This window comes from Aotus nancymaae, unplaced genomic scaffold, assembly GCF_030222135.1.
Source record: "Aotus nancymaae isolate 86718 unplaced genomic scaffold, 86718_ANA_hifiasm-v0.15.2.pri h1tg000036l, whole genome shotgun sequence".
In the NCBI taxonomy this organism is placed as follows: Eukaryota; Metazoa; Chordata; class Mammalia; order Primates; family Aotidae; genus Aotus; species Aotus nancymaae.
In genome coordinates this window covers 18,642,783-18,669,356 of record NW_026988450.1, presented here as the reverse complement: position 1 = coordinate 18,669,356, position 26,574 = coordinate 18,642,783, and the positions used below count along the sequence as shown (strand labels likewise).

The following is a 26,574-nucleotide window of genomic DNA, read 5'->3' as shown; positions in this document are numbered from 1 at the left end:
AAACTTCTGTTTGTTTTTCTCTTGTTAACTTGTCTTTTGTTATGGGGGTCCATCCCAACTAAGAATTATGAAACATATAGAGAAAATTATTTTTCCTCCTCTACAACATTATTTGTGAAGCTAAACTCATACTTCCTATGTATTTTATATTTATACACACATGTCTATTACATATGACACATATATGTACATATTTGAAACATATACATGAGAGGCAGAACTGTACGTTATCATATGTCAGAGGCCAGGAATGGTGGCTCATGCCTGTAATTCCAGCACTTTCAGAGCCAGGCAGGAGGATCATTTAAGGTCACAAGTTCAGAACTAGCCTAGGCAACATAGCGAGACCCTGTCTCTAAAAAAAAAATTTTTTAAATTAGCCTGGCATAGTGGCATGCACCTGTAGTTCTAGTTACTCAGGAGGTTGAGGTGGGAGGATAACTTAAGCCCAGGACTTCAAGATTGCAGTAAGCAGGATCATGCCACTGGACTCCAGTCTGGGGAACAGAGTAAGACTCTGTCTCTTAAAACCACAGTAACAACAATAAAAACGTGTCACAGTAAGAAAATGGAAATGTTCACTCCCCATGTATATTCATATTCTTAATTGTAAATAACAACCTTAAGAAATATTAATGTAATAAATAAAAAGTATAAAATGAAATCTTAGAAAATCACCTCTACTCAAATTGTCAGTTAATTTAGTTATAACATCCCACTAATTTTAAATGTATTTTGAATAGCATATACATTTTTAAATAATATTTTTGATTATTTCTTTTTCCTTTAACCTTTGTGAGGTATGATTTAAAAAAATTTGGAGAGGAAATAAATCACAGAAAAGTGGCCCAGAAATACAAGATTTCCTGTGGAAAGGTTGCCAGTAACAGGAATGGCATGGATCCAAGTTGGAAATGTAAATTATTTTCCCTTGAAATGCATTACTACTTAAGAGCCTCAATTTTTAATAGATGATTTCAAAATTGATTAAACAATCTCCTTTCAAGACTGCTAAATGCACTAGTTTCTAAACTAAATCATGAGGTTTCTTCAAAGTGAAAGAAACTATCACCATTTTGAGGCGGAAAAATATGGAAGTGACTGCTAATTTTAGCTGTGCTATAGTTTTATTAAACTAGTCAGAATTCCAGAACACTGAAGAAAATAATAAGATTTTAAAGATCATTGTTAAATTTGAAGATTTTTTAACATGGAAAATTTAAAAATTGGTTTATAATTTAGAAAAGTAATTGTGGAATATTAGGGAGAAAACATGCTACATTTATTTCAGTACAGAAAATCAAATCTGTGTGCTTGTTTTACAGATTTTTAACTTGTTTATTTCTTATGGCTTCTGGGAAGAAGCCTAGGAAACTTTACCCTTAAAATATGGCATCCTGGTATACTGATTACTTTAAATTAAAGGCTTCTGTAAGTCAGCAGATATTGGATTAGGCTCTTCTCTGATATGACCTATCTACCTTAAGACTAGTCCTGTAAAAGAGAGCACAATTACTTTCCCTACCCTCCATGCAGATCTCATTATCTATCCTACAAAAGAAGGCTTCGGAATGTAACCCACCTAGAAGGACTTTTCCCACAAGATAATATCTATTTCTCTAGCTCATTCAAATTCCAAGACAATCACTAACAAGTTAATTTCTGTCTCATGCATCTATTCATTCTCCCTAATAAACATTTTACTACCTCCTACATTCCCTATCTCCCCCGTCACCTATGAAGAAGGATCTGTAAGTATCTGGACCTCACTGGGTTGTTGAGTAATCACTCTCCCATGACTTTGCCCTGTGCATATTAAATAAATTTTGTATACTTTGTTTCCTTATTAATCTGCCTATTGCAAGTTCATTTTCAGCAAACCTTCAAAGGGAAAAGGGCAGGTTTTCTCTCTTAGGGCCTACATCTTCGTTAATTAGAATAGTTGTAACTGGCTCAACAAGCTTCTGGTGCTGAATACACACAGGAAATAAAAGACTCTCTCCCTGATTAAAATAATCCTTAAATATGTGCCACATTCACAAGTTGCTATTCATAAAAGGTAAATATCCCGGGAGGATTCAGTCTATCAATAGTCATACTTCAATATAAATTACTCTTACTAGTTGGAAAGTTGATGAAAGCCCTTGCATTAGAGTAAAACTCCAGTTTCTGCTGTGTGACTTTGGTCAAGTTAATTAACATCTCGGATTCTCAGGTTCTGTATTTTTGACATGCAAAATAAACATACTTACTAATTATGGTTAATGAGAAATAATTTAATTAAATGGTAGTATTAAGACAGCCTGTGAGTATTCTTACTTACTGAATGTGTTTTATTTACTAGGCAACATGCCAAATACTCTACAGGTATTACTTAATTCAATTTCGTTGAGATACAGAGTATGTAGAGTGTGCTTAGCCAAACACAAAGTTTGTGGGGTGGACTAAGAGAAGGGTCCATGCAAAAACACTTTGGTTTGTGGCTTAAGACCAGAAAGACTGGAAGGAGAACAGTGAGAAAGGGCAGCAGTGGAACTGTGAGGAAAGGGAGTTTGGAGGAAACCACCTAGGAACTAATTTTTATAAAGATCTTGATGGTTCAACTTTCGCCAGAATGGCCAGTCCTGTCCCAAGTTTGGTTCCAATATGAGAACCGTTAAATAAACATAATTTCATATTTTAATGAATACTTCTACAATCTCATACATTTCAATTTTCATTACATTTTGACAATATCATTCCAAATTAACAAAGCAGTTAAAATTCATAATCACATAAAATTTTTTAAAAATTGGAAAAGTGCCTAACAACTTTGCCAAGAGTCTTAGTAAGAAATATGTGTCACATGTATAGAGTGGTGGGGAATGCACGAAAAAAGATGAGAAGATGAGTTCTATATTTAAAAACTAACATTTGAATGACAGAGAAGAGGCAAGACAACAATACTCCTTATTTTAGCTAAATAGCTTGTTGTTTATTGTTATTAAAAAAAACCCAGAACAACATTCTACCAAATTAAATAACGTGTTAATTTCAAACATGTTAAATTTAGCATTTCCTTGTCTAGTTTCCTTAGTTCTCATCCATAAAATATTTCTCAAAAGCAGTATTGACATATTTGGTTGAATATTTAGTTTATTTACTATTACTTTTGAAGTAGAGGAAGAAAAACATTCTATTAAATTTAGGTAGTCAGCAAAAAAGGAAAACCTAATGCATGTTAGAGAAAGTTAGAGATTATTCTTAGACTGAAGCAAGCTACATTTCCACTTACTCAAAATACCTTTTGAGCCTTTTCCAAGAAAGAGATTAATTGGGAAAAACATAGGGTCTCTGAAGAATAATTTTAAGAACAGTGTCAGTAAGCTAACACTTTCTTTTGATAGCAGACTTTTTTGGTTAAATAAGACACAGCACATGCACTGCTAGAATTATCCAGAACTGGTCACCATGAGTCACAACTCCTCAGAATTGGTCCCAGTTACTGGGAGAGAAGCAAGATTTGCTGATCCTATTATGAAAAATATGTGAGAATGGCCATGTGATATATAATAATGTTTTGTGATTCTAAATGTCTCAAAATGGAGTCATGCATGACAAGTCACTCAGCCCACAGTGAAACTGCTGACTCTTCAAAGTCATAAGCAGATGTATGGTGGACTGAGGTGATAAGACAACACCTGCCATGGCCTGATACCTCAGAGACCCCACAGGAAAGCGAAGCCAAAAGGCAACTGAGATAATGACCATGGACACACTCCTGTGGAGGGTCATAAAATCAGCAAGAAACTGGCCATGGTTGAGATGCTGGCAGAGGCTTTGCCAGAACTCTGAGGCCTTGCCATTGGCAGTGGCCACTAGAAGCTCTGCCAGGAGAATAGCAGGGACCCCCATCCCCTTGCTGATCCATGTTTCCAGGGAAATTCGGGCCTTCCTAGTGCCTCAGTCAGCCTGCGGGCCTCCTGAGCCACTCACCATGGTTTGTTTCCCCTCTTTTATTTCTGCCTGTGTGCATTGAATATGTTTGTATGATTGTTGGTGTGTGAAAGCCTTGCAATAAACCATGAATTTGAAAGCATTTAATTGGCCATTGAGTCATCATGAAACCTCCCATCCTCCTCCAATAGGAGTTGGCACAACTAGGCTGATTGGAACTGTGCTGTCTAAAGAGTGGTGAGTTTACACCTTCATACAGACTCCTAACATTTTGGAAATCTCCATCCTGGAAACTATTTCTTCTTTTGTAAAAAAAAAGTTACATTGTTTCAATTGTAAATACTGTGTAAAACCCAAATGAAAAACTAAATGATTTATCTTTTAAAGAGCCTTGGGAGGCCGAGGTGAGTGGATCACGAGGTCAAGAGATTGAGACCATCCTGGTCAACATGGTGAAACCCCATCTCTACTAAAAATACAAAAAATTATCTGGGCATGGTGGTGCATGCCTGTAATCCCAGCTACTCAGGAGGCTGAGGCAGGAGAATTGCCTGAACCCAGGAGGTGGAGGTTGTTTACAACAAAATGTTCCCTTTTATTTAAAAGAGAAAGGACTCAAGTTTCTATGTGATTTTCATTATCCTCTGAGCAAAGAAAGATACTTTGTAAAGAGGTAAGACTTAGGGGTAGTTGGTTTGGGTAGCAGCTTTTTTTTTTTTTCCTAGGAGGTAAAAAAAACAAGAATACCCAAGAGCGTGCTGGCAGAGTAAAGACCAGCATCACATATCCTGTTTGGTTGAAGACAAACTACCAACAGGAGACCCAGGGAATAGGTATTTAACAACACTTTACAAGGAAGGAATGCTATACTTCAAAACACTATATATTTAAAAATCAAAGACCTGTATACGATGCCACATTCTTGAGAAGTAGAATACATGGGTTCAGGATCCAAGGATGAAAGCAGAAATGACCGTGCTTAATATCTGTTGAGGGTTGTATGTGCCCACAAAAAGATGGCAAAGTTCTAGCCCCTTGGGGCCTGCACATTTGACCTTATGCTTTGTTTTGTTTCTTTGTTTTGAGATAGGGTCCCATTCTGTTGCCTGGGTTGGTGTGCAGTAGTGCTATCATAACTCACTACAGTCTCAGCCTCTTAGACCCAAGTGATCCTTCCACCTCAGTCTCCCAAATAGGTAGGACTACAGGTGTGTGCCACCAGGACCAACTGTTTTATTTTATTTTATTTTTAAAGAGGTGAGGTCTCGCTCTGTTGCCCAGGCTGGCCTCAAGTTTCTGGGCTCAAGTGATCCTTCCATCTTGACCTCACAAAGTGCTGGGATTACAGGTGTGAGCCATCACATTCAGCCTTGACCTTATTTTGAAATAGGGTTTTTACAGATGAACCAAATTAAAATGAGGTCCTACTGAATTATGATAGGCCCAAATCCAATGATTGGCACCCCTATAAGAAGAGGGCAATTTGGATTTAAAAACACAGGACAGACACACACAGAGGGAAGAAGACCATGTGAAAATGGGGGCCAAGATTGTAGTTATGCTGCCACAAACCAAGGAATGCCAAGGACTGCTGGCAGACACCAAAGGCCCCAAGAGGAAGCGGGAAGCGTGGCCTGACAACATCTTGATTTCCAACTTCTGACCTTCAGAACTGTGGCAGAATACATTTCTGTTGTTTTAAGCCACCCAGCTTGTGGTAACTTGCCAGGGCAGCCCTGGGAAGCAAATGCATCAGTTCCAGTGACTCCCTTGGGGAATGTGAACTTCCATTCCCTGAAACACTGGGTCTGTGGGTTTCCAAGGCACCTGCAGCCAAAAAGAGCAATCACCACCTCAGCAACGCTGCTCCACCCTAATCATAAGAAGGAGGTAAGGCGACTGTTACAGAATGGGAGCCAGAAGGAATACGTTTAGCACCTTGGCATCTGCTGGGGTCCCTCTTAGTACTTCCTTGCACAAAGTTGATGGTAAATGGACAACTGCAGCAATCCTGGCCTACAAAGGGTAAAGTAATCTGGGGATCAAGCTCCTTAGGGATGAAGGTTCTGGTCATGCCACAGATTAGCCACAGAAACCAGCAGAGGTTCAGACAGAGGGTGGGGCTAACCTACAATGGATAGCAGAAGAGGGAAAAATGAGAATCTGTGGCAGCCATAAGACAAACTGGGGCTGCATGGGCTACAACTAATCCTTCTAATTTTTCTCTCCTAAAATACCCCCTCGCCCCAGAAAGGAGGCTCAGGGAAGTCCTGGAAAAGTCTCTCCCAGTCCCTTCACAAAGACGTGGGTCTGACGCGTGCAAAGCACAGACTACAGAGGATGCTCAAAGAGCCAGTGGCTTGGATCCTCTCTGAGAAACGATGGGTTCACTGCCCAACTGCTGTGATTGCTGCAGAAGACATCTCTCAGCTGTTCACTCTCCAGCCTTTGCTGGAGAAAACTATCCCACTAGAATCACACCTCCTTCAAAGGACAGCCTGCATCCTAATAACCTAACAATGTAGAAACATTTTACATTGTTCCTGGCCCCCTTGCTTCAGCTCCTCAGAATCTAGACATGCTGAACATTTGTAAGATGAATTAGTCTAATTAAATAAAGATTAGCTGGAAAATTGCACAGTGTTTCATAATCCACACAGACCTAGGGTGGTTTCTCATTTTTGGTGGACTCCAGAATCACCTGGAGAGCTTCTAAAATATCCTGGTATTTGGGCTTCACTTCCCAGAGATTCTGCCTTAATTGATTTGGCATGGGGCAGAGCCTGGGTATTTCCTGAAACCTTTCCAAGATGGTTAATGTGCAGCTAAGTACTGAGAACCACTGACAGAGACAGGAAAAGTAGTCAGTGGGGAGTGGGTAGAGAAGTGACCCTGAATATTTATCCTCTTTGTACTCTCATTTTCTGCCAACTTATAGCTGTTTGCTTTATCTCACCAAGGGCTGAGGGATCCCAATGTCTTTCCCTGTCCTATAGGAAGCACTTAGGAATACCAGCCAGAAGATTGCTTTAGTGTGATTGGCACATTCTAGCATTTTGGTTGATTATGCTTTGTGCTTACTTTCCTTTCCAGCTGTTTCTGTGTTCCTTACCTTGAAAATTTGTATCACTTTTGTCTGCCTAGGTTCCTGTTCTCCTGCAGCTCTGGACTTCAGCAATACACATTGGCCTCCAACCCTCCTCACTTCTAACCCTGATATTCCTGATCTAATAGCTGGTCCCGTCTCCGCAGGATGTCCCATTGACTACTGTGCCCTCCTTTTCCCAGTGCTCCACGGAGGCAAGGAAAATGAGAAAAGGGTGACACATTTGCTTCCTGTGCTACTCTAAGTATGTGGTCCCACAGATAACTTTAGGAGGTTTGACTTCAGTAAATTTCCCAGGAAAATTTCAAATTCATCCATTTTTTCTATGTTTTTATTTGCTAGCAAAGAGTCATGTATATACAGAAGTAAAACACTGAATAAACTTTCATTCCAGGAAGAGATGCCATTTGGAATCTCTTCCATTTACCACTGCCTTCAATTACCAGATGGTAATCTCTGCTGAAACTAGGTCTGAAATTCCTGTGCTTCTCTCAATCTGATGAATACTAAGCTGCTAATGATTCCTCATGGGAGTTTGATAAAGGCAGAAGAACTTCTGCACCCCCTTTAAATAAACAACCTTATCACTGACAGATTTTTAATGGGACAGAATGTTTCCCATCTTCTTTACCTATCTCTGACCTCAACTGCAGCAGTATTTCTACTGTTGCTTATTCAAATATTTCTTCATATTTTAATGCAATGAGCATACCAAAACCTAATGTTTGCTATAGCTTTTTTTTAAATTACATTTTAAAAGCTATAGTGTATTCACTGAAATAATATATATTTAGAGATCATTTTTAAATTGGCCTTTGCCAAAGTTATAAAATAGAGGTTGCTTGCAAAATAATATTTGCCTGTGTGTATATGTGCTGTTGGATATGATTATTCAGCTATTTATGGCTGATGTGCCACAGATGTAATAATGTTTTTAAAAGATACTTAGTGTCATCTGTCATCTAAGCAATAATTTCAAAGACAACATTTTTAAGAAGAGAAAAATAAAGGAAAAGAAATGGAGAGTCTTTAACAATTGTAAGTCCTGGCTAAACCCTGTAAAATTAACATTTTAGACCAACATCTGTCCCCATCTTCTCAAACTATCTAGCCCTGTAATGATTTTTAGCACATTTTATTTATTTATTTATTTATTTATTTATTTTGAGACAGAGTTTCACTCTGTTGCCCAAGTTGGAGTGCAGTGGCACTATCTCAGCTCACTGCAACCTCCGTCTCCTAGGTTCAAGCAATTCTTGTGCCTCAGCCTCCCAAGTAGCTGGAATTCAGGTGCACACCAATACACCTGGCTAATATTTGTATTTTTAGTAGAGATGGGGTTTCACTGTATTGCCTGGGCTGGTCTCAAACTCCTGACCTCAGGTGATCTGTCTACCTCAGCCTCCCAAAGTGCTGGGATTACAGGTATAAGCCACCACACCTGGCCCAACATATTTTAGATTAAATTATTGTTCTAACTTGTCTCCAAAGTCCATTTTTGCCCATTGTTTCTTTTTTTCCTTCTTCCTTTAAATTATAGAATCTTGGATTACCTATACTAACCCTGTCTATAAATCACAGTCCTTCAAAGAGAAATGAAAATACCTTCTAATAACTCCTAAAATCATCGCTTCACTGTGACTTTCATCTGTCAAAATGTATTCCTGCCAAGTGTGTTTTATGTGGTCACAGTTTTTAAACTATAGTAATTTAATTCAGGGTTTTAAAATAATATGCATGTGGTATGTATTAGTCTGTTTTCATGCTGTTGATAAGGACATACCCAAGACTAGGCAATTTACAAGAAAGAGATCTAATGGACTTACAGTTCCACATGGCTCAGGAGACCTCACAATCAGGGTGGAAGGTGAAAGACACATCTTACGTGGTGGCAGACAAGAGAAGAGAGCTTGTACAGGGAAACTTCTATTTTTAAACCATCAGATCTCATGAGACTTATTCACTATCATGAAAACAGCACGAAGAAGACCCACCATGCTGGTAATCAAATCAATTACCTCCCACCAAGTCCCTCCAACAACACATGGGAATTCAAGATGAGATTTGGGTGGAGGCATAGCTGAACATATCATGGTATAATGCAAAATTTTCATTCAGTAGTGAATTTAGATTTTATATGCCTGTCCATTCTTTACTTATATAGATAGATGGATTTTATTCCTCAACTCTTCTCATTTTTCATTAGAGCATTAAAATTCTACAGCAAAACCAATGCAGTTCTTGGAGACTCAAAAGAAGTAAAAAATTAAATTCCCTATGGTATCATTCAAAGAAACTGACATAATCTTGTGACCTCAACAAACATTTTTTAGGATGTGGAGGGAAATAATAGACTAGAGGACACTCCACAATAATCAAGATTTCTGATCTTTTTTGGGTAGCATTTTTATGACCTCAAAATAAAAAAGATTCAAGACCTTCCCTCATAAACAGAGTTCACTACAAGTATTTTTTTGTTCATGCTAATCTTAATTTATTCTACTGCAGATGTTAATAGTCACTCTTTGGAAAAACAAAATTACAAAGGAATATATACTTCCTGACCAAAAAGAAAAACTGACATAAAGAATTTTAAAAGCATCAATTTAACCACCCAAATGATACTGAAAACTTTTAACATACATATATGTACACATACATGTATGACATAATTGAGACTAAAGTATAAATTCTGTAACAATCTGCACGCATATATAAACTTTTTCTATGTCACAAAATATTTTAACCACACAACTGTAATAACCTTACCATAATTTAACTTACTGAAGCAGTTTAACTCAATTTATTTTATCTTTATTTACTTCACTCATGTCTTATTTCTCCATTATAAATAATGCTGCAACCGTATGTGATAAATATTTAAATCATACATGATTATTTCCTTAATAAACATTCCCAGAAGCAAATATATTAGCTAAATACTATGAGGACACTTTTGAATTAATTTAAAAGTCCTGATGGTTTAAATCACATTTTTAAAAACATTAATAAAGATAAAATAATTTAAGTATAGCAGGCATGAAAAGAAAAACAGTTTACCTTGTGCAAAAAGAACAGGATGAATTTTAAACCCTCCTCCATTTTTCAACCGTTCAGGAAGTTGTTCAAAATGATAACTATCAATGTAGAAGTAAACTTTCAGAGCTTGCCGACTTCCTTCTGCTTGATATGTAAGAGGAACATCTAAAATGACATTTAATAGTATGTTACTTCCTAACGTAAGAATATGCTAGATGGTACCTTTGTTAACCTTCAAAAAGAATCCTGAGAATTACTGGATACCAACATATTAAATGTGATCAAGTTTATCAAGTTGGGATTCAATATACAGTGCTATTCAGTGAAGAGTATTAAATCAGTTTCTCATTAGCTAAAGCAATGCATTTGTTACTGTATTATAAAAATTCCACAATGTGAAACTTTGTTACACTTTGACATACCAGATGTCTCACTTAACTAAATGAGGTGTTAGCTACACATGGTTTGGATTCTAAATCTCCCAGGGCAGCTGCTTCATTCACATTTTAGTCAGAATGAGTCCTTGGGGTATACTTCTTAAGTAGTGTGCAAGAAATTGAGTAACAGAGCAACCACTATCAAAATTAGCATGGGTTCTGCAAGCTCTATTCCCTGAGCACCAGATCGGAAATGTATTATCCATTGTTGATGCCCCACAGTCATTAAAAATTGCCCCAAATCTTGGAGCTATTTTGAAAGATCCGAAATTTAATTACTTAAAAAACTCCAATCAACTTGAAAACTAAAATGCAGTAGGAGTATTTCACAATACTATCATAAATCCTCTCCATTTTATGATATTTATCCATGACAAATATTTGTCTCATTAGAAAAGAATGTAAAATCATCCTAAAAGGCTGAATACTCACATTAATCAGTTAAAAATTAAGGACAAACAAATGTAGAAGGCATTTAATACATGTTCCTCACTCAGTATTTATAACTTTTAACCTGCTTCTTGAAAGCAGAGTTCAAGGTTAAATGGCATTTATGATCACAGATTCCAGGCTCCTTGTTAAATTTATCTATTTAATTCTTCATATCAAAATGGGAGACATTTCATTAATATTTATTTATCTCCTTTATGCTAGATAAAATACTTATTTTGTTTTGTTACTATTTTTTTAATGAAGACACGAAGCATTTAATTTAGGAAAGGGAATGAACAGGTTTCTCAGCCAAAGGCTTGAAAATTAATAGCATTTTAATAATTGGGAAAATCCTTTTTTCTAGTTTCTAAAATAAAGAAAAAAAGAACCATGGACACTAAAGAAAATACAGATTTATACCTACTCAATATTTGTACCCTCCAGTTCCCCTTTTCACACACTGTCTCTCACATACATTTTAATTTGTGCTAAATTCCGTACCCTTCATTTTGGCATCAATATAGGCAACCTCTATGTTAAATGGATAATGTTATTGAAAGAAAATAATGATAATGATACAACAGTTGGAGTTTCATATTATAGAACTAACATAAAACAAATGAAGATGTTATATTCGGAATTCAGGAACTAAAACTTAATGAAAATTACAAAGTACATTAAAGTGAAATTCAAGCTAAGAGCATTAAAACTCCTGGGCTCAAGTGATACTTCAGCCTTGGCCTCCCAAAGTGCTGAGATTATAGGCATGAGCCACCACACCCAGCCCATTACCACTCCTTTCAACATCATATTGGAAGACCTGACTATTGCAATAAAACAAGAGAAGAAAAAAAGAACTATAAAGATTAGGAAAGAAAAACATCAACAATAAGCAATTATAGCCAGGTTGCAGGATACAGGTTCATATACAAAAGTCAATTGCTTTTTTATATACCAGCAGTGAACAAGTGGAATTTGAAATTAACAACCATTAATACCATTTACATTAGCACCTCCCCAAAATAAAATACTTAGGTATAACTCTAATAAAATATGCATAAGATCTATATAAGAAAAACTACAAAACTGATGAAAAAAATTTTAAGAGCTAAGTAAATGGAAAGATATTTTATGTTCATGAATAGGAAGACTCACTATTGTCAAGGTGTCATTTCTTCCCAGCTTGATCCACAGTGTCAGTGAAACACCAAGTAAAATCCCAATAGGTTATTTCTTCGATATTGACAAACTAATTCTAAAGTTTATGTAGAGAGGCAAAAAACCCAGAATAGCCAACATAATATTGAAAAAGAAGGACAAAGTTAGAAGACTGACACTCCCTTAAGACTTACTATAAAACTACAGTAATCAAGACAGCATGGTATTGACCAAAGAACAGATAAATAGATCAATGAAATAGAACAGAGATCAGAAATAGTCCAACTATATAGTCAACTGATCTTTGACAAAGGAGCAAAGACAATACAATGGAGCAAAGATAGTCTTTTCAACAAATGTTTCTGGAAGAACCAGATATCTACATGCAGAAACATAAATCCAGACACTCACCTTACATCCTCCACAAAAATTAACTCAAAATGAATTATAAACTTATATACAAAATGAAAAACTATACAATTCCTGCCAGGTTACATAAGATAAAACTTAGATGACCTTAGATATGCTGATGACTTTTAGAAAGAACACCAAAGCACAATCCATGAAAGAAATAATAGATCCCATCAAATTTAAAACTTCTGTTCTGCAAAAGACAGTGTCAAGAGAATGAGAAAATGAGCAACAACTGGGAGAAAAATCATTGCAAAAGACACCATCTGACAAAAGACTGTTATCCAAAGTACACAGATAACTCTTCAAACTCAACAATAAGAAAACAAACAACCCAATTGTATTTGTCCATTCTCTCTCTCATTGCTAAACAAATGTCTAAGAGTGAGTAATCTATAAAGAAAACAGATTTAATTGGTTCACAGTTCTGCAGGCTGTACAGAAAGCAGGATGCTGTCATCTGCTCAGCTTCTGAGGAGACCTCAGGAAACTTGTAATCATGGCAAAAGACAAAGGGGTATCATGGCAAGAGCAAGAGAGCAATCAGGGAGGTGCTACACATTTTTAAACAACCAGATCTCATGAGAACTCACTATCCTGAAGACAGTACCCAGGGGAAGGCACTACATCATTCATGAGAAATCCATCCCTGTGGTCCAATCACCTCCACCAGGCCCTACCTCCAACATAGGGGATTATAATTAAGTATAAGATTTGGGTAAGGGCACACATCCAAACTATATCACCAATTTTAAAAATGGGCTAAAGACCTCAACAGACAACTCACTCAAAAGATATAGAGATGGCAAATAATCATATGAAATGATGCTCTATATCATTTGTTGGGAAATGCAAATTAAAACAGTACTGAGCTACCACCATACACCCACAGAAGGATCAAAATCCAGAACACTGACAACACCAAATGCTGGCAAGGATGTGGAGAGATAGGAACACTCATTCATCACTGAAGGAAAAATTTTCTACAAAATAAATTTCATTATATAAAATTTAATCCTTTAGCTAGCTTATTCCTCTCTCACTAATTAAATAATATGATATGGGGAGTAGCTTGTACTTTCCTTAACACTAAAGTGGTCAAATTGCTCATTTATGCCTTTGTAGTTCTCACTAGTTTCCATGTACACAGCCACTCTGGAGAACAGTTTGGCACTTTCTCGCCAAACTGAAAAACTCTTAACATACATACAATCCAGGAATCATGGTCCTTGGTATCTACCCAAAGCAGCTGAAAACTTATATCCACATAAAAACCTGCATATGTATATTTATAACCACTCCTCATAATTGCCAAAACTTAAAAGCAACCAAGATGTCGTTCAGTAAGTGAATGGATAAACTGTGATACATCCAGACAACGGAATATTCTTCTGTGCTAAACAGAAATGAGCTATAGAGCCATCAAAAGACATGGAGGAACCTTAGATGCATGTTAGTAAGTGAGAGAAGACAATCTGAAAAGGCTGCCTACTGTATGATTCCAACCATGTGATGTTCTGAAAAAGGCAAAACTACAGATAAAGTGAATCAGTGGATGCCAGGGGTTGGGTGCAGAGTGGGAGGGAGGAGGAATGAATAGGCAAACCACATGGGATTTTAGGGCAGTAAACATACTCTGTATGATACTAAAATGGTGGATATATGTCATTATACATTTGTCCATATCCACAGAATGTACAGCTCCAAGAGTAATCCTAATGTAAACTATGAACTTTGAGTGATTATGATGTGCTAATATAGGTTCATCAATTTTAAGAAAGTACCTTTGTGGTAAGGGCTCTTGATAGTTAGGGATGCTATGCTTGTGTAGAGACAGGGATATGAAAACTCTCTGTACCTTCCTCTCAATTTTGCTGTGAACCTAAAACTGCTCTAAAAATATAAGGTCTTTTTAAAAAATGCATAATACTAAGGTGGAGTTGAAAATTGATGCCTTTTATTTGTGGATATTTATTAGCTATAAAAATAAACTTGATAATTAGGACTATATAATATTTAAAAATTTCAAAACCAATATTGCAAGAGGAAAAGGTCTCTGGTAGCATCCTCTAGAGGGATTCATCCCAGAGAGGAGTTTCAACAGTGCCATCCCATCCTTGTAAACGTAGCCTCTAATCATTGAATAGGCCCGGGAGTTTGAAAATAAGTCTTTGACTAGGAAGCTGTTAGTTCCTTCTGCCTGGGTTGCTCTTCCCTGACTCTCTGCAGGGTTGGGTCTTTCTTGTCCTTCAGATCTTAGCTTAAAAGCTATTTCTGCAGAGATTCCTCCTCCAGTCACCCCTTGAAGGGCCACCTCACCATTTTTTTCTTTATGTATCTGCTTATTTCCTTCATAGAACTTACCACAGTCTTATCTTTATGTTGATTTCTTATTGATTATTGATTATTCATTCTTCATCTGTTATCGATTCCTGATTTCTTATTCCCAACTAGGCTGTCAGCTCTATGAAGACGAGAACCTGCCTATCTCATCCATGATGGCATCCACAGCTCCAGGCACAATGCCTGGCCTATATAAGGATATCTAAGGGGACTCAAACATTCATTCTTCTAATAATTAACTACTATAAAATGACCCATATCACCATTTAAAAGGGGACCTGCTGTTATTACATGTTCTCCTAAACTGATGCAGATTTTCCAAAAAATAAATTTAATTATAGACAAACTTACCATTTAGCTAGTTTAATACGCCTTCACTAATTGTATAATAAGACATGGGAAGCACTTTGTATTTCCTTTATTACTGAAGTGGTCAAATTGCCCATTTATTTCTTTGTATCTCTCATCAGTGTCTAAGCTCCACACCAAAAAAATAAAAAGCTTTGTTTCATTTGCACACTCCGATATCCTTAGAACTTAGTTCAGGACCTAACATGTTATATATATTTGATAATTATTTCTTCAATGAAAGTTAACTGTCTTTAACCAAGACGTTTGAGTTCTACTTGCTTGGCATGCCATCATTCTTCAGAATCTTATTATTCTTTTCATACAAAAGATTATAGGCGATGCTATAAATATAGCTTTTGAAAATAATGCAAAGTAGTAAAATCAGAAGGATGGATTCAAATACTTACTGAATACTAGCATAACCATATGTAATGCTAGAGTCTTTCAAATACATTATCTTATTTAAGCCCCTCAACCCTGTGAGTTAGGGAAAGCTGTAGTTCTCATATTTAACAATAAGAATGAAGCCAAGATTTCAACTTGAATTTCTTGACTTCAAAGCCAATGATGTCTTTACACCTGCATGCTTTCCCTCTCTCTGTACTTAGTCCTCCCTCAAAGGCATGCAGCCAACTAGTCTCCAGCCCAGTGATATGGAATTAATTAGTGAATCTGACTTCTCTGCATCTAGGTGACAGAAAGATCAGACTACATGCAATACATGATAAAGCTTCATTTTTCTTACATCACTTAAATAAGATGTGATGACCCTTGAATACAGAATAATTTTCTTATTTCCTGCATCAACTTAAAATAAGAATTATATTACTATTATCACTGTTCTAGTGTCCAGTAGTGCAGCATTGGAACTAGACTCTCACTAGAGAACTATTTTCAGAAGTTGAGGTTACACTTTGAAGAGATACATTAAAATGTACTGCTAAATATATTCCAAATGTGTGTGTCTGGTATAGTGACATCTACATTTACAGACTGATTACTTACATGGTCTCAATTATTTTTTATATTTAGTATGTGTTCCAAAGTTAAATCTTTCACAGTGGATATGCAATAAGGAAGTATTTTATCAAGTTGATGATACTGGTTCTTCTCCTACTTGCTCAACAGACCATTTGCCAATAATGTCATAGGAGAACCACAGAAAACAGTACTCCTGTGAACTTACAGTTCTTCAGGCAAAATTTTAAACAACATATTGGGTTATATCATGAAAACAGAATTCTCTCTGCCTTCAGCAAAACTATGCCCACATTATTCAAGTAAATGAAAATATATCCTATTCTATACATATCCAGAGAAAACCACACAATTTGTTCAAATGATATTATCCTTATCAAATAATACCCTCTACCAGAAAAATCCTCAAATAAATACAACCTAAATTTCTAACTTTGTACTTCTTGTTCTCTTCCTCATTCATCAGAGGAAATGAAATATTAATCATATATTGTTCTATCTACTTTCATAAATTAAACAGCATTGATGTTTCTTTCTTTTTAAACATCTCCATAGCTACCCTCCAAGCCAAGTCACCATCCTCTCCCACCTGGGTCATTCAGTAGCTTTCTAACTGATCACTGGGCTTCTGCCCTTGGTCCCAGAATAGTCTATTTAACACAGCAGTCAGAGACAGCCTTTTAATATGGAAGCCACATCCCATAATTCATCTGCTCAATGGCATACTTAGGAAGCAAAGCTCTTTCAACAGCTGGCAAGCCCTGTATAGTCTGGCCTCTGCTGTTCCCATCTCTTGTTCCGTTCCCCTCACTTGCTCCACTCCACATATGGAGGTCAACTTGCTACCCTGACAGCATGCCATGTTTGCTCCCAGTCTCAGAGTTCAACGGGTCTGGGACACTCCTCCTCCAGTACCTCCACAACTCCCTCCCACAACCTCTTCAGGGCTCTACTCTTCTTTTAGGTAAAGATTCCTCCCTACCTCATTCATTATCTGTAACCTTTAGCCTACCCCTTCATTGGTATTCTTTGCTCTCTTTTGTTTCCCTTTATATCGTTCATATAATTGCCTTCTAAATTATTATAAAATTATTTTGCATTTAAGGAGTATTTTATAAATGAATAAATGAATGATTATCATCTTAAGCCAGATCATGAATCAAATGAAAATTTATGGAGTCCTTATTTATCGTATTAGACATTAGTAATGTGAAAAATAAAACCTGAAGAAGCTTATACCTTCTAGCCTAATACTCATACTTTTGAAAAACCAAGACACTTATAAAAATAACAACAAACTGCAGATTTCTTAGACTGATAGATATATTTTAAGTATATTTAAGAGAATGTGGAAATAGTAGAAAATAACTTGCAGAAACTAAAAGATGTGGACATTAAACCATACTTATTGCTACTTCTCTGAATGTATAACTATTAAAATACTGCCTTTGTCAGATTTAATGATAGAAAACTGCTAAGTCAAAATGATACATTTCAATCATTCAATTCATAAAATACTTATCAAATATATTAATATCAAAGTTATATCATATATAATTATTTGATGCCAAATAAATTTTTTAAACACCTAATTACTTACTTGCAACCAGGGGTTCCTCTTCTGATGGTTTAAAGTAAAAGGAAACCTTTTCCAAATCAAATAGTGCAACCAGTGTATCTTCTAACATGGCTTGTTCATCTGTCTACAAAGAAAGAAAAACGATATATAATACAAGATGATATAAAGCAATAGAACATAACATGACATAATGTAAATCAAGACCAAAAATAACTTCACTTGTGTTTTATTTACATACAGGTACAAAACAAAATTATAAAGAGTTTCTAATAATTTACTGCCCAAAATGGAATGAACAAGTCTTCCAAAGTTATGTTTCTTTTACAGTTTTACACTTTTCCTTTTCTCTGTTGTTTAAATGGTTATACACACATTTTTCAGTCTATTTTGCAGCTAGATTCTAATCATATTAATTTCATTTATTATTTACAAAACACAAAAAGCATGCTATTTGCCTCTAAACTTCTAAAATCTTGTAAATAAAACACCTGAAGAGCAAAAATGTTGTTTTATTTAAAAGCCATACTACACAATAGCCATCCTATTTTATAATGAGATAACTTATTCATTTTCAATTTGTTGCTTTTAGTAACTGTGATTAAAATCAATTTTAACGTGTGATTATTTGACTTCCAGTGAACTTTGGAGCAAGAATCATTTTCACCTCAAGTGCCTTCATGGCACCTTAGTCTAGAATCTTTTGAGCATCAGATTTGGTTTGTTTTAATCATTCATTTCATTCTTATAGCATACAGTTTTATAGCTAAGGCAAGTAAGGTCCAGACATTAACAAAGTGAGTGTGTGTCTCAGTGATGTCATCTTTCTGGTACTAGATTCTGGCCTTCCCATTAGCGGTTTAATGCATTCTTTACAATTTATTTTAATAGTTTTGTCATGAAAATATAATTAACCTTGTCATTCATAGCTTATCTTATAAAGGTAATATTTGTTTCTTTAAGAATGTCAATGGCCAGGTACAGTGGCTTACACCTGTAATCCCAGCACTTTGGGAGGCCAAGGAAGGAGGATCACTTGAGCCCAGCAATTCAAGATCAGCTTGGGCAACATAGTGAGGCACTGTCTCTCAAAAAATAAAGATAAAATTGTCTGGGTATGGTGGCAGATACCTATGTTCCCAGTTACTTGGGAGACTGAGGTCAAATGATTGCTTGAGCCCAGGAAGTTGAGACTGCAGTGAGCCAAGATTGTTCTGCTGCACTCCAACCTGGGCAACAGAGCAAGACTCCATCTCAAAAAAAAAAAAAAAAGTCAATGATTCTTTTAAACAGTTAGTTTAACATGTTGTATACAGCATTTTTAAAAGTTGCTATAAGCTCATAGCCAAATTTGGGGACAGCATTAGTAGAATACGAAGGAGGTGGTAAAGAATCTCCATTCTGTGAAAAGAAATCAGTTGAGGTAGCCCCAAGACCCCAAAGGAGGGCAGCGTGGAGACACAAAGAGGTTGGAAGAACTGTCACTTTTGTACCTTGGTATGATGCTTAATATAGTGCACAGTATACAGTAAGTACTGAATAAATGCTTATTAAACCATTTTCTTAAATAAATCCTTTTGAAGCAGCAGAAAAATGTCATGACCCTAGAAGGAAAGGACAGGACTGAAAAAGCAGCATTTTTCTAGTAGACAGAAATACACAAAGCAAGAAATGTTCCAAACAATGTGGCCTCTGAGTGCTACAGCACAAGCCATGATGTTCCAGCAAACATTGCCAAAGTCATGCCCAAGTGACCACTGGCTGTGCCTTGCTCTCAGGGACACACAAATCACTAGAGGAGTGCTGCTCCTAGAGAGCCATTCACATTCCTGGGTGGATGTTTTCTTTCTGCCTTTGTGACAGAAGCAGAAAGACTATGGATTTCTTGAAATTTTATTTCCTTCCTTTATTTTATTTCTTGAAATTTTATTTCCTTAAAACCTATTTTCTTTTTAAAATCAATTCCTTAAATAAACTTAAGAGTTTCACAAGACCAGTTAAAAAATCACACAGCTTCATTGAGATATAACTCACATACTGTAAAATTCACCCATTTAAAATGTATAGCTCGGGGGTTTTAGTATATTCACAAAGCTGTTCAGCTAGCATCATCATCTAACTTAAGAATATTTTTATCATCCCTCGAAAAAATCCAATACCCATTAGTATTCACTCATTTTCCTGCCCCCAACCTTCAGCTGTAGGCAACTGATAGTCTACTTTCTGCTTCTAAGATGTACCTAGTTAGTACATTTCACCATAATGGATGCAAACTATATGAGGTCTTTTGTGACTGGCTTATTTCACTTAGTATAATGCTTTCAATGTTCATCCATGTTGTAGCATATATCAGTACTTCTTTCCTTTTTACTGCTGAACAATATTCCATTATATGGACACACGACATTTTATTGATCCAGTCATCAGTTGATGGGCACATGAGTTGTTTCTACTTTTAGGCTACTATGAGTAATCTTGCTAGAAATGTGAATGTAAGTTTTCATTTATTTAGATATGACCTAGAAATAGGTAAAATAGGATTTTAGATATTATCTAGATTTCTAGGTAATATGGAAACTCTATGCTGCATATTTTGAGAAGCCATTTTCCAGAATGGCTGTGCTACTTCCCATGAGCAGCTTAGGAGGGTTACAAAATTTCTCCACATCCTCCCCAACACTTGTTATTATCCATCTTTTGTATTATAGCCATCCATATCACATGTATTGTGGTATTTCATTGTGGTTTTGAGTTGCATTTCTCTAATGCTTAATGATGTTGATCATCTTTTCAGGTGCTTTTTGGACATCTTTATATCTTTGGAGAAATATCTATTCAAATCCTTTGTCTACTTTTTAATTGGCTGTCATTTTACTGTTGAGTTTTAAGGGTTCTTTATATGTTCTACACATGTCACTTATCAAGAATATGATTTGTAAATATTTTCTCATATTCTTTGATATTTCAAATAAAATTAAGTTTAAAGTAAAACTACCAGCACTTGATTAGACAATGGTAGTTTTAAAATAAGGAAAATACAATAGAAATAAAGCCTTATTCATTTACTCATTCATTCAACAGATAATTGATACCTACCAGGTGTTAAAAGTAGGCTATCACATGTAATTCACACACACACACACAGACACACACACACACATACACACACACATACACACACATTTGCTTTTAAACTCAAACCTGTTACTTGGTAGCTACATTTTCTATATGTACTTTAACAGACGAAATAGTCTCTCATGTTTAAAAACACAATTCTATTCAGTAAGCACCTAAAGTTGATATATTAAAGTGAACATATTTGCTTTTAAACATCATGACAACTATCCAAACTACAGGAGATATACGTGAAAAAACTCTTAAATTCACCACAGTTTTATTTTTTAAATATTTTAAGATATTTCTTCATATTCACTGTGGAAACTTGATGCATAAACATAGAATATTCTACAGTAATTAAGGCAGTGCTCTTCAATTTAACAGGACAAACATGCATATAAAAAAAAGAACTAAAATTATTTAACATATGCAAATTGTAAACAGATTGTCAGGCAGTATGGTATTTGAGTTCTCTGAGCTTGGCTCTCAAGCCTGCTCCAGGACATCATCCTCAATAGGAGCTTTGGTTGCACAGCAGCCTGTTTCCTTGGACTGGGGATAAGGAACAGCAGCAGAAAGACCCTTTTTCTTCTAATGACTTTTTCCAGTCAGTGTGCAGGGATACAAGAATTGGTAACAGATGGAGGCTTTCTCAGCTTTTAGCAGCCACAGAGAACAGATACAAATCAGGAAAGAAGAAATACATCCTACATACTTATTAAAATTTGAAGGACCACAGAAAAATGTATATTTTTAAAGTAGTTGAATGCATGCACATTCATAGAGATAATGAGGGGGAAAGGAATAACTACTTCTTATGTTACAGTGTAAGTTACAGTTGACACTGACAGTGGGATCATGTGATTTCCTTACCAAGTTTGGTGACAGAAGTGACTGAAAGTGAAAAAGAACACCTGCATTCGCTATCTGGTCCAGCCACCTTCTGCTGGCTTCCCAAGTTTCCATCTCATTTTCCTTGCTGTTGTCAAACATCTGGTTCAAGGCTGCCATGAGCTGCTCAGAGAAGGCACAGACAGTGGCCACAAGAGTCTGGCAGAAAACCATGTCTCTGCGGAGCTGCGTCTCACTATCTGTGATCAAAGAGAACATAGAGAATGCTTTGAAAACTGTTGCAGATGGCAAAAACCAATGCGTTAAGCATCTACATTCAATAGTATTGCATCTTTTCACTAAACTTGTGCATGTGAAAAATGTGAATTTGAGCTCTATAAATGAGCACACACATTTTAGCAAATAGGCTTTACAGAAAACACTAAACACCAAAAAAGTTAGAAATATTAAAATAATTTTTCTTAATCAATATTGTGACTCTATTCTACAATCATTAAATTGTTTGATAAAACCTGAAGAGGAAAAATAAGGCTTCATTTATTTATATTTTCTATACCTGATGGGACACAATTTCCATTTGCTGCACCAACATTTTCCTAAACAAAACTCAAAGTCCAATTAGTCAGTTTTTGTTGGCAAATGAAATACAATATTATTAATGCAATTTAAAAATTAACAACTAATCCTACTCAGATATTCATGTGAAATACCCATGGGGAAAAGAATATATCGTATTCAATTTTTTGTAATAATAAGCAAATCTGTCTCTCCTGAATGAAGTTATTAAACCTCATGAACTATAAATATGTTCAAATATAAGAATACAAATTCCTATAATTCCTTCACATAAGTAATGTATTTATAGTTTTAGTACGAATTGATTTTTATATGTTTACCAGGATTCATATCCTGCAATTGACTGGAGTTTTGATTAACCCACTGATATGATCAGGCTTGTTATCCCCACCCAAATCTCATCTTGAATTGTAATCCCCAGGTGTTGAGGATGAGACCTGATGGGAAGTGACTGGATTATGGGAGTGGTTTCCCTCATGCTGTTCTTGTGATAGTGAGCGAATTTTCAAAAGATCTGATGGTTTTATAAATGGCAGTTTTTCCTGGACTTTGACACACACACTCTCTGCTCTCTCTTGCCTCCCACCATGTAAGACATGCCTCTTTCCCCTTTTGCCTTCTCCCCTCCCAAGTTTCCTGAGGCCTCCCTGGCTATGCAGAACTGTGAGTCAATTAAACTTCTTTCCTTTATAAAGCACCCACAGTATCAGGTATTTCTTCACAGCAGTGAGAAAACAGACTAATAAAACCTGGTATTTTGAAGATACCTTTCCACTGTGAACCACCACTTCTGAACTAGAGATTTTTCAAATGGAAAGAAGCTAACACACAGAGTTCATCTCTTTGAGTGGTTGGATATATACAAATTACAAAAACACAAAGCTACACATTCCATATATTGAAAAATTACTTCCACTAGAAATGGAAACAACAAAGGAAAAAATAACTTCCTCTCAAATGTATACTAAATATTTCAAGGGCTCATAGACCCCTCTGGAATAAAGAAGCATTGCCAATATTAGTGTATAGCATAGAGATAAACGCCGACTTTACTCAGTGGGGAGCTCTTGTTTTATTGACAAAAAAGGCATATTTTTAAGATTTACAAGAACATTGAACATCTGTTTTTAATAACCATCAAAGGCATATGTACACAAAATTTAGTTTCTGTGTTACTCAGAAAACCTACTCTTGAAAATTTTATTAGAAAGATAATTAAATATTTAAAATATTTAATTTGTATTTGAATATTCATCTATTAGGCTGAACTATAGAAATGTGCTGCTTTGGTAGGTTAAAATGGTTGAATGTGGCGATTCCATGTGGCTCAACTTACTGATTTAACCAACAACATGTGTTAAGCATCTATATTATGTGCCCCAAAAGGGCATTTATAGGTAACTACTAAATCTTTAAACTGGAAATGAACTTTGTCCAATCCTCAATGAAGAAACAAATGAAACACTTACTTTGTTGTGCACAATTTCCATCACAGTAGATATTGGACAAATGTTTACTAAATCAATGATTAAAATAAAGAGTCAGTGGCACTAAAAATAAATAAATAAGTGAAATGAAAATACATGAGTTCATTCTCTGGTTTCTTGAAATATCTGGGTTTAATTTTACCTAAGAGGCTAATTTAGATAGCGTGTTAGCTCTAGTGTGCACCTAGGATACTGAGGTTCAAGACAGAAGCTAAGTAAATAAAGTAAATTGCCCTATGTCTTTGTTGTACATTCTTACTTTGTTTTTCAGATGTTCTATAGTGAAGCAGAAAATCTGGATTAATTTTTAAAAATACTTCAGTAGCTTTGGCAGAAATATTCCCACCTATACCTTGAAAATGATTTAATGAAAATCTAATTGGAAAGAAATTATGGATATTGAGTGAAAAGCAAAAGTCTAGAGAAGGAAGGATCTGTACCATAAGCTTTTGAAATCACAAGGGTTAATAACTTCGCCACTAATAGAAATTATTATTTCCCAAGTTTCTTTTGTGAAAAAATTCTCAAATTACTTCTTTTTTTATCCTAAAAAGAATACCTAAATGTTCATTCTGTTCTGCTACTATATTCTATTTTCATTTAAGCCAAATTAAAATTTTTCTTAAACCTCTTTATCAAATCAGAACTGATTGCAATTAACAGTCATATTTTCAATATGCAAAACCTGTTGATAACGTGAAGTTGTATTCATTCATTAATTCAAAACTTAACACTGAATGAATACCCTACAAGAATTGACAACTGCAACAACTACCAGAGGATCCAAGCTGGGGCCTCAGCCACACTGAATAAAAATTCATGCTTCCTGAGACGGTATTCTGCTGCCACCTTCCTATTTTCAACAGAGAGTAGATGAATTGTTTGCACAGATTCAACGTGTACATATTATATCAAGAGCTTTTCACATTAACCTTTTACAAGTCATCATCTCACAGTGAATAACAAAGTTAGAAAACAGTGGCATAAGGGGGGCCTTGCAACCTGTCCCCAACTTACGCTTAACAGCTTCCCCACATGCCACTTCCCTCCATTCATTCCACACTACAGCAACAATGCTCACAGAGTTATTGTGAGAGCACATTAAAACAACATATCTGAAGGCAGTCAGAAGAGTGGGGTAGACAGACCTGTCCTCTTTGAGCCACACAGTACTGCTCAGTAGTCCTCAAATGCCAAATGCCCTATGGCCTACACTTGGCCTATACCTTCCTTCCAGATGCATTGCATGCCCTTGTCCTTCTCCTCTGCCTAGCAAACTTTAAATCAATCTTTAAGAGTTGACTCATCAAACTATTGAAACTCACTGAACTATTGAAAGATTATCTCCCCATGTGAAATATCCCTCTCCTCCAGGAAGTACCAGGCTCTTCTTCTGGTCACCATAGACCTGGGAGCATCCTTCTACTGGACTGCTAATTATATAGCACAGTGGGGATCCATTTATGAGTCTTTGTTCCCAAGGAACCATTGGCACATCAAGACCAGGGAAGTGGCATGTGACTTGTGCTCACACTCTTTAGCAACATATCATTTGCTTTCAACTACCCATTCTAAGCCATATTTTAGGTGTCAGATCCTCATATAAAAATTGGGGTTCATTCCTCCTTCTTAGAACTACAATAAAGATAAATGAGATAAAAAGTATGTAAAGCACTTAACAAATAGCATTATTACTGTGATTCTTTTTTTTGTCTAGCATCTAGCACCATGCCTGGCACTGAATAGGTGCTCAGCTTTATTGCTAATGAAGAAGGAATAATACGTTACATAAATACAAAATCTGCTAACTCTCAGCAAAAATATCTAGGCCATTTTCTTTCAATTATGCAACCATTCAAAATTCACAAGCATTTATCCTTTACCAAAGGTATTTTTGTTTTTTTTGTGTGTGTGTTTTTGTTTTGTTTTGTTTTATTAAGAGAGAGGGTCTTGCTCTGTCACCCAGGCTGGAGTGCAGTGGCACGATCATAGCTCACTGCAGGTTCAAACTTCTGGTCTCAAGAAATCCTCCTGTCTTGGCCTCCAACATAGCTGCCACTACAGGTGTCTATCACCATCATTCCTTGCTAATTTTTAAAAAAATTGTTTGTAGAGACAGGGTCTTACTATAATATCCAGACTAGCCTCAAACTCCTTACCTCAAGTAATTCTCCATCTTCGGCTTCCCAAAATGCTAGGATACTGTCTTCACTCCCTATTTTTATGAATAAGAAAGAACTACAGCAAAAATCACATCTGCTTTCAGCTACTAGCAAAGGAAGAAAAACAGGGATTTTGAGAGTTTATTATCTTTTGGTTTATTATTATTGTAGAGTAAGATTTTTATTATTTATTTTTATCATAGAATAATATTTTTCTCATAGTGAGAATACACTCAAAAGAAATGATTTTTGTACCTATCAAAGGCTTCAGTTTCATTTCAGAATTTAAACACCTATTTAAACTCACCTTCTAACACATGTTTTAAATTATACTATTTCAGCTTGGCTGTTTAAAAGTTTAAGATCCATAATTAGCTACTTGGTCTAAAAAGAATGAGATGGTTTCTAGACACACACAAACAATTTCAGAAATCATGCTAACACAGACTGTAGGGAAAATAAAGCCAAATAAACAACAAAAAAAGGAGATTAGAGAAAGAGAAAGGTGGGAATAAAGGGGGAGTAAGAATAATGTTTAAAAGACACAGTCTACCCTTTTCAAATGAACATAATTTCACAGCCAAAAATTTGAAGTATTGTGCTACTGTTTTGG

General features: G+C 35.8%; 1 protein-coding gene across 1 annotated transcript in view; it reads right to left on the bottom strand.

Annotated features, from left to right (window-relative positions):
• The window catches only part of PREX2 (phosphatidylinositol-3,4,5-trisphosphate dependent Rac exchange factor 2), a 290,449-nt gene that overhangs the window by 80,795 nt on the left and 183,080 nt on the right, over window positions 1-26,574 (bottom strand). Inside the window, 3 exon segments of the mRNA XM_012463660.2 lie at window positions 10,103-10,246; window positions 17,792-17,894; window positions 21,758-21,975. Coding sequence (XP_012319083.2) covers window positions 10,103-10,246; window positions 17,792-17,894; window positions 21,758-21,975 — 465 coding nt within the window.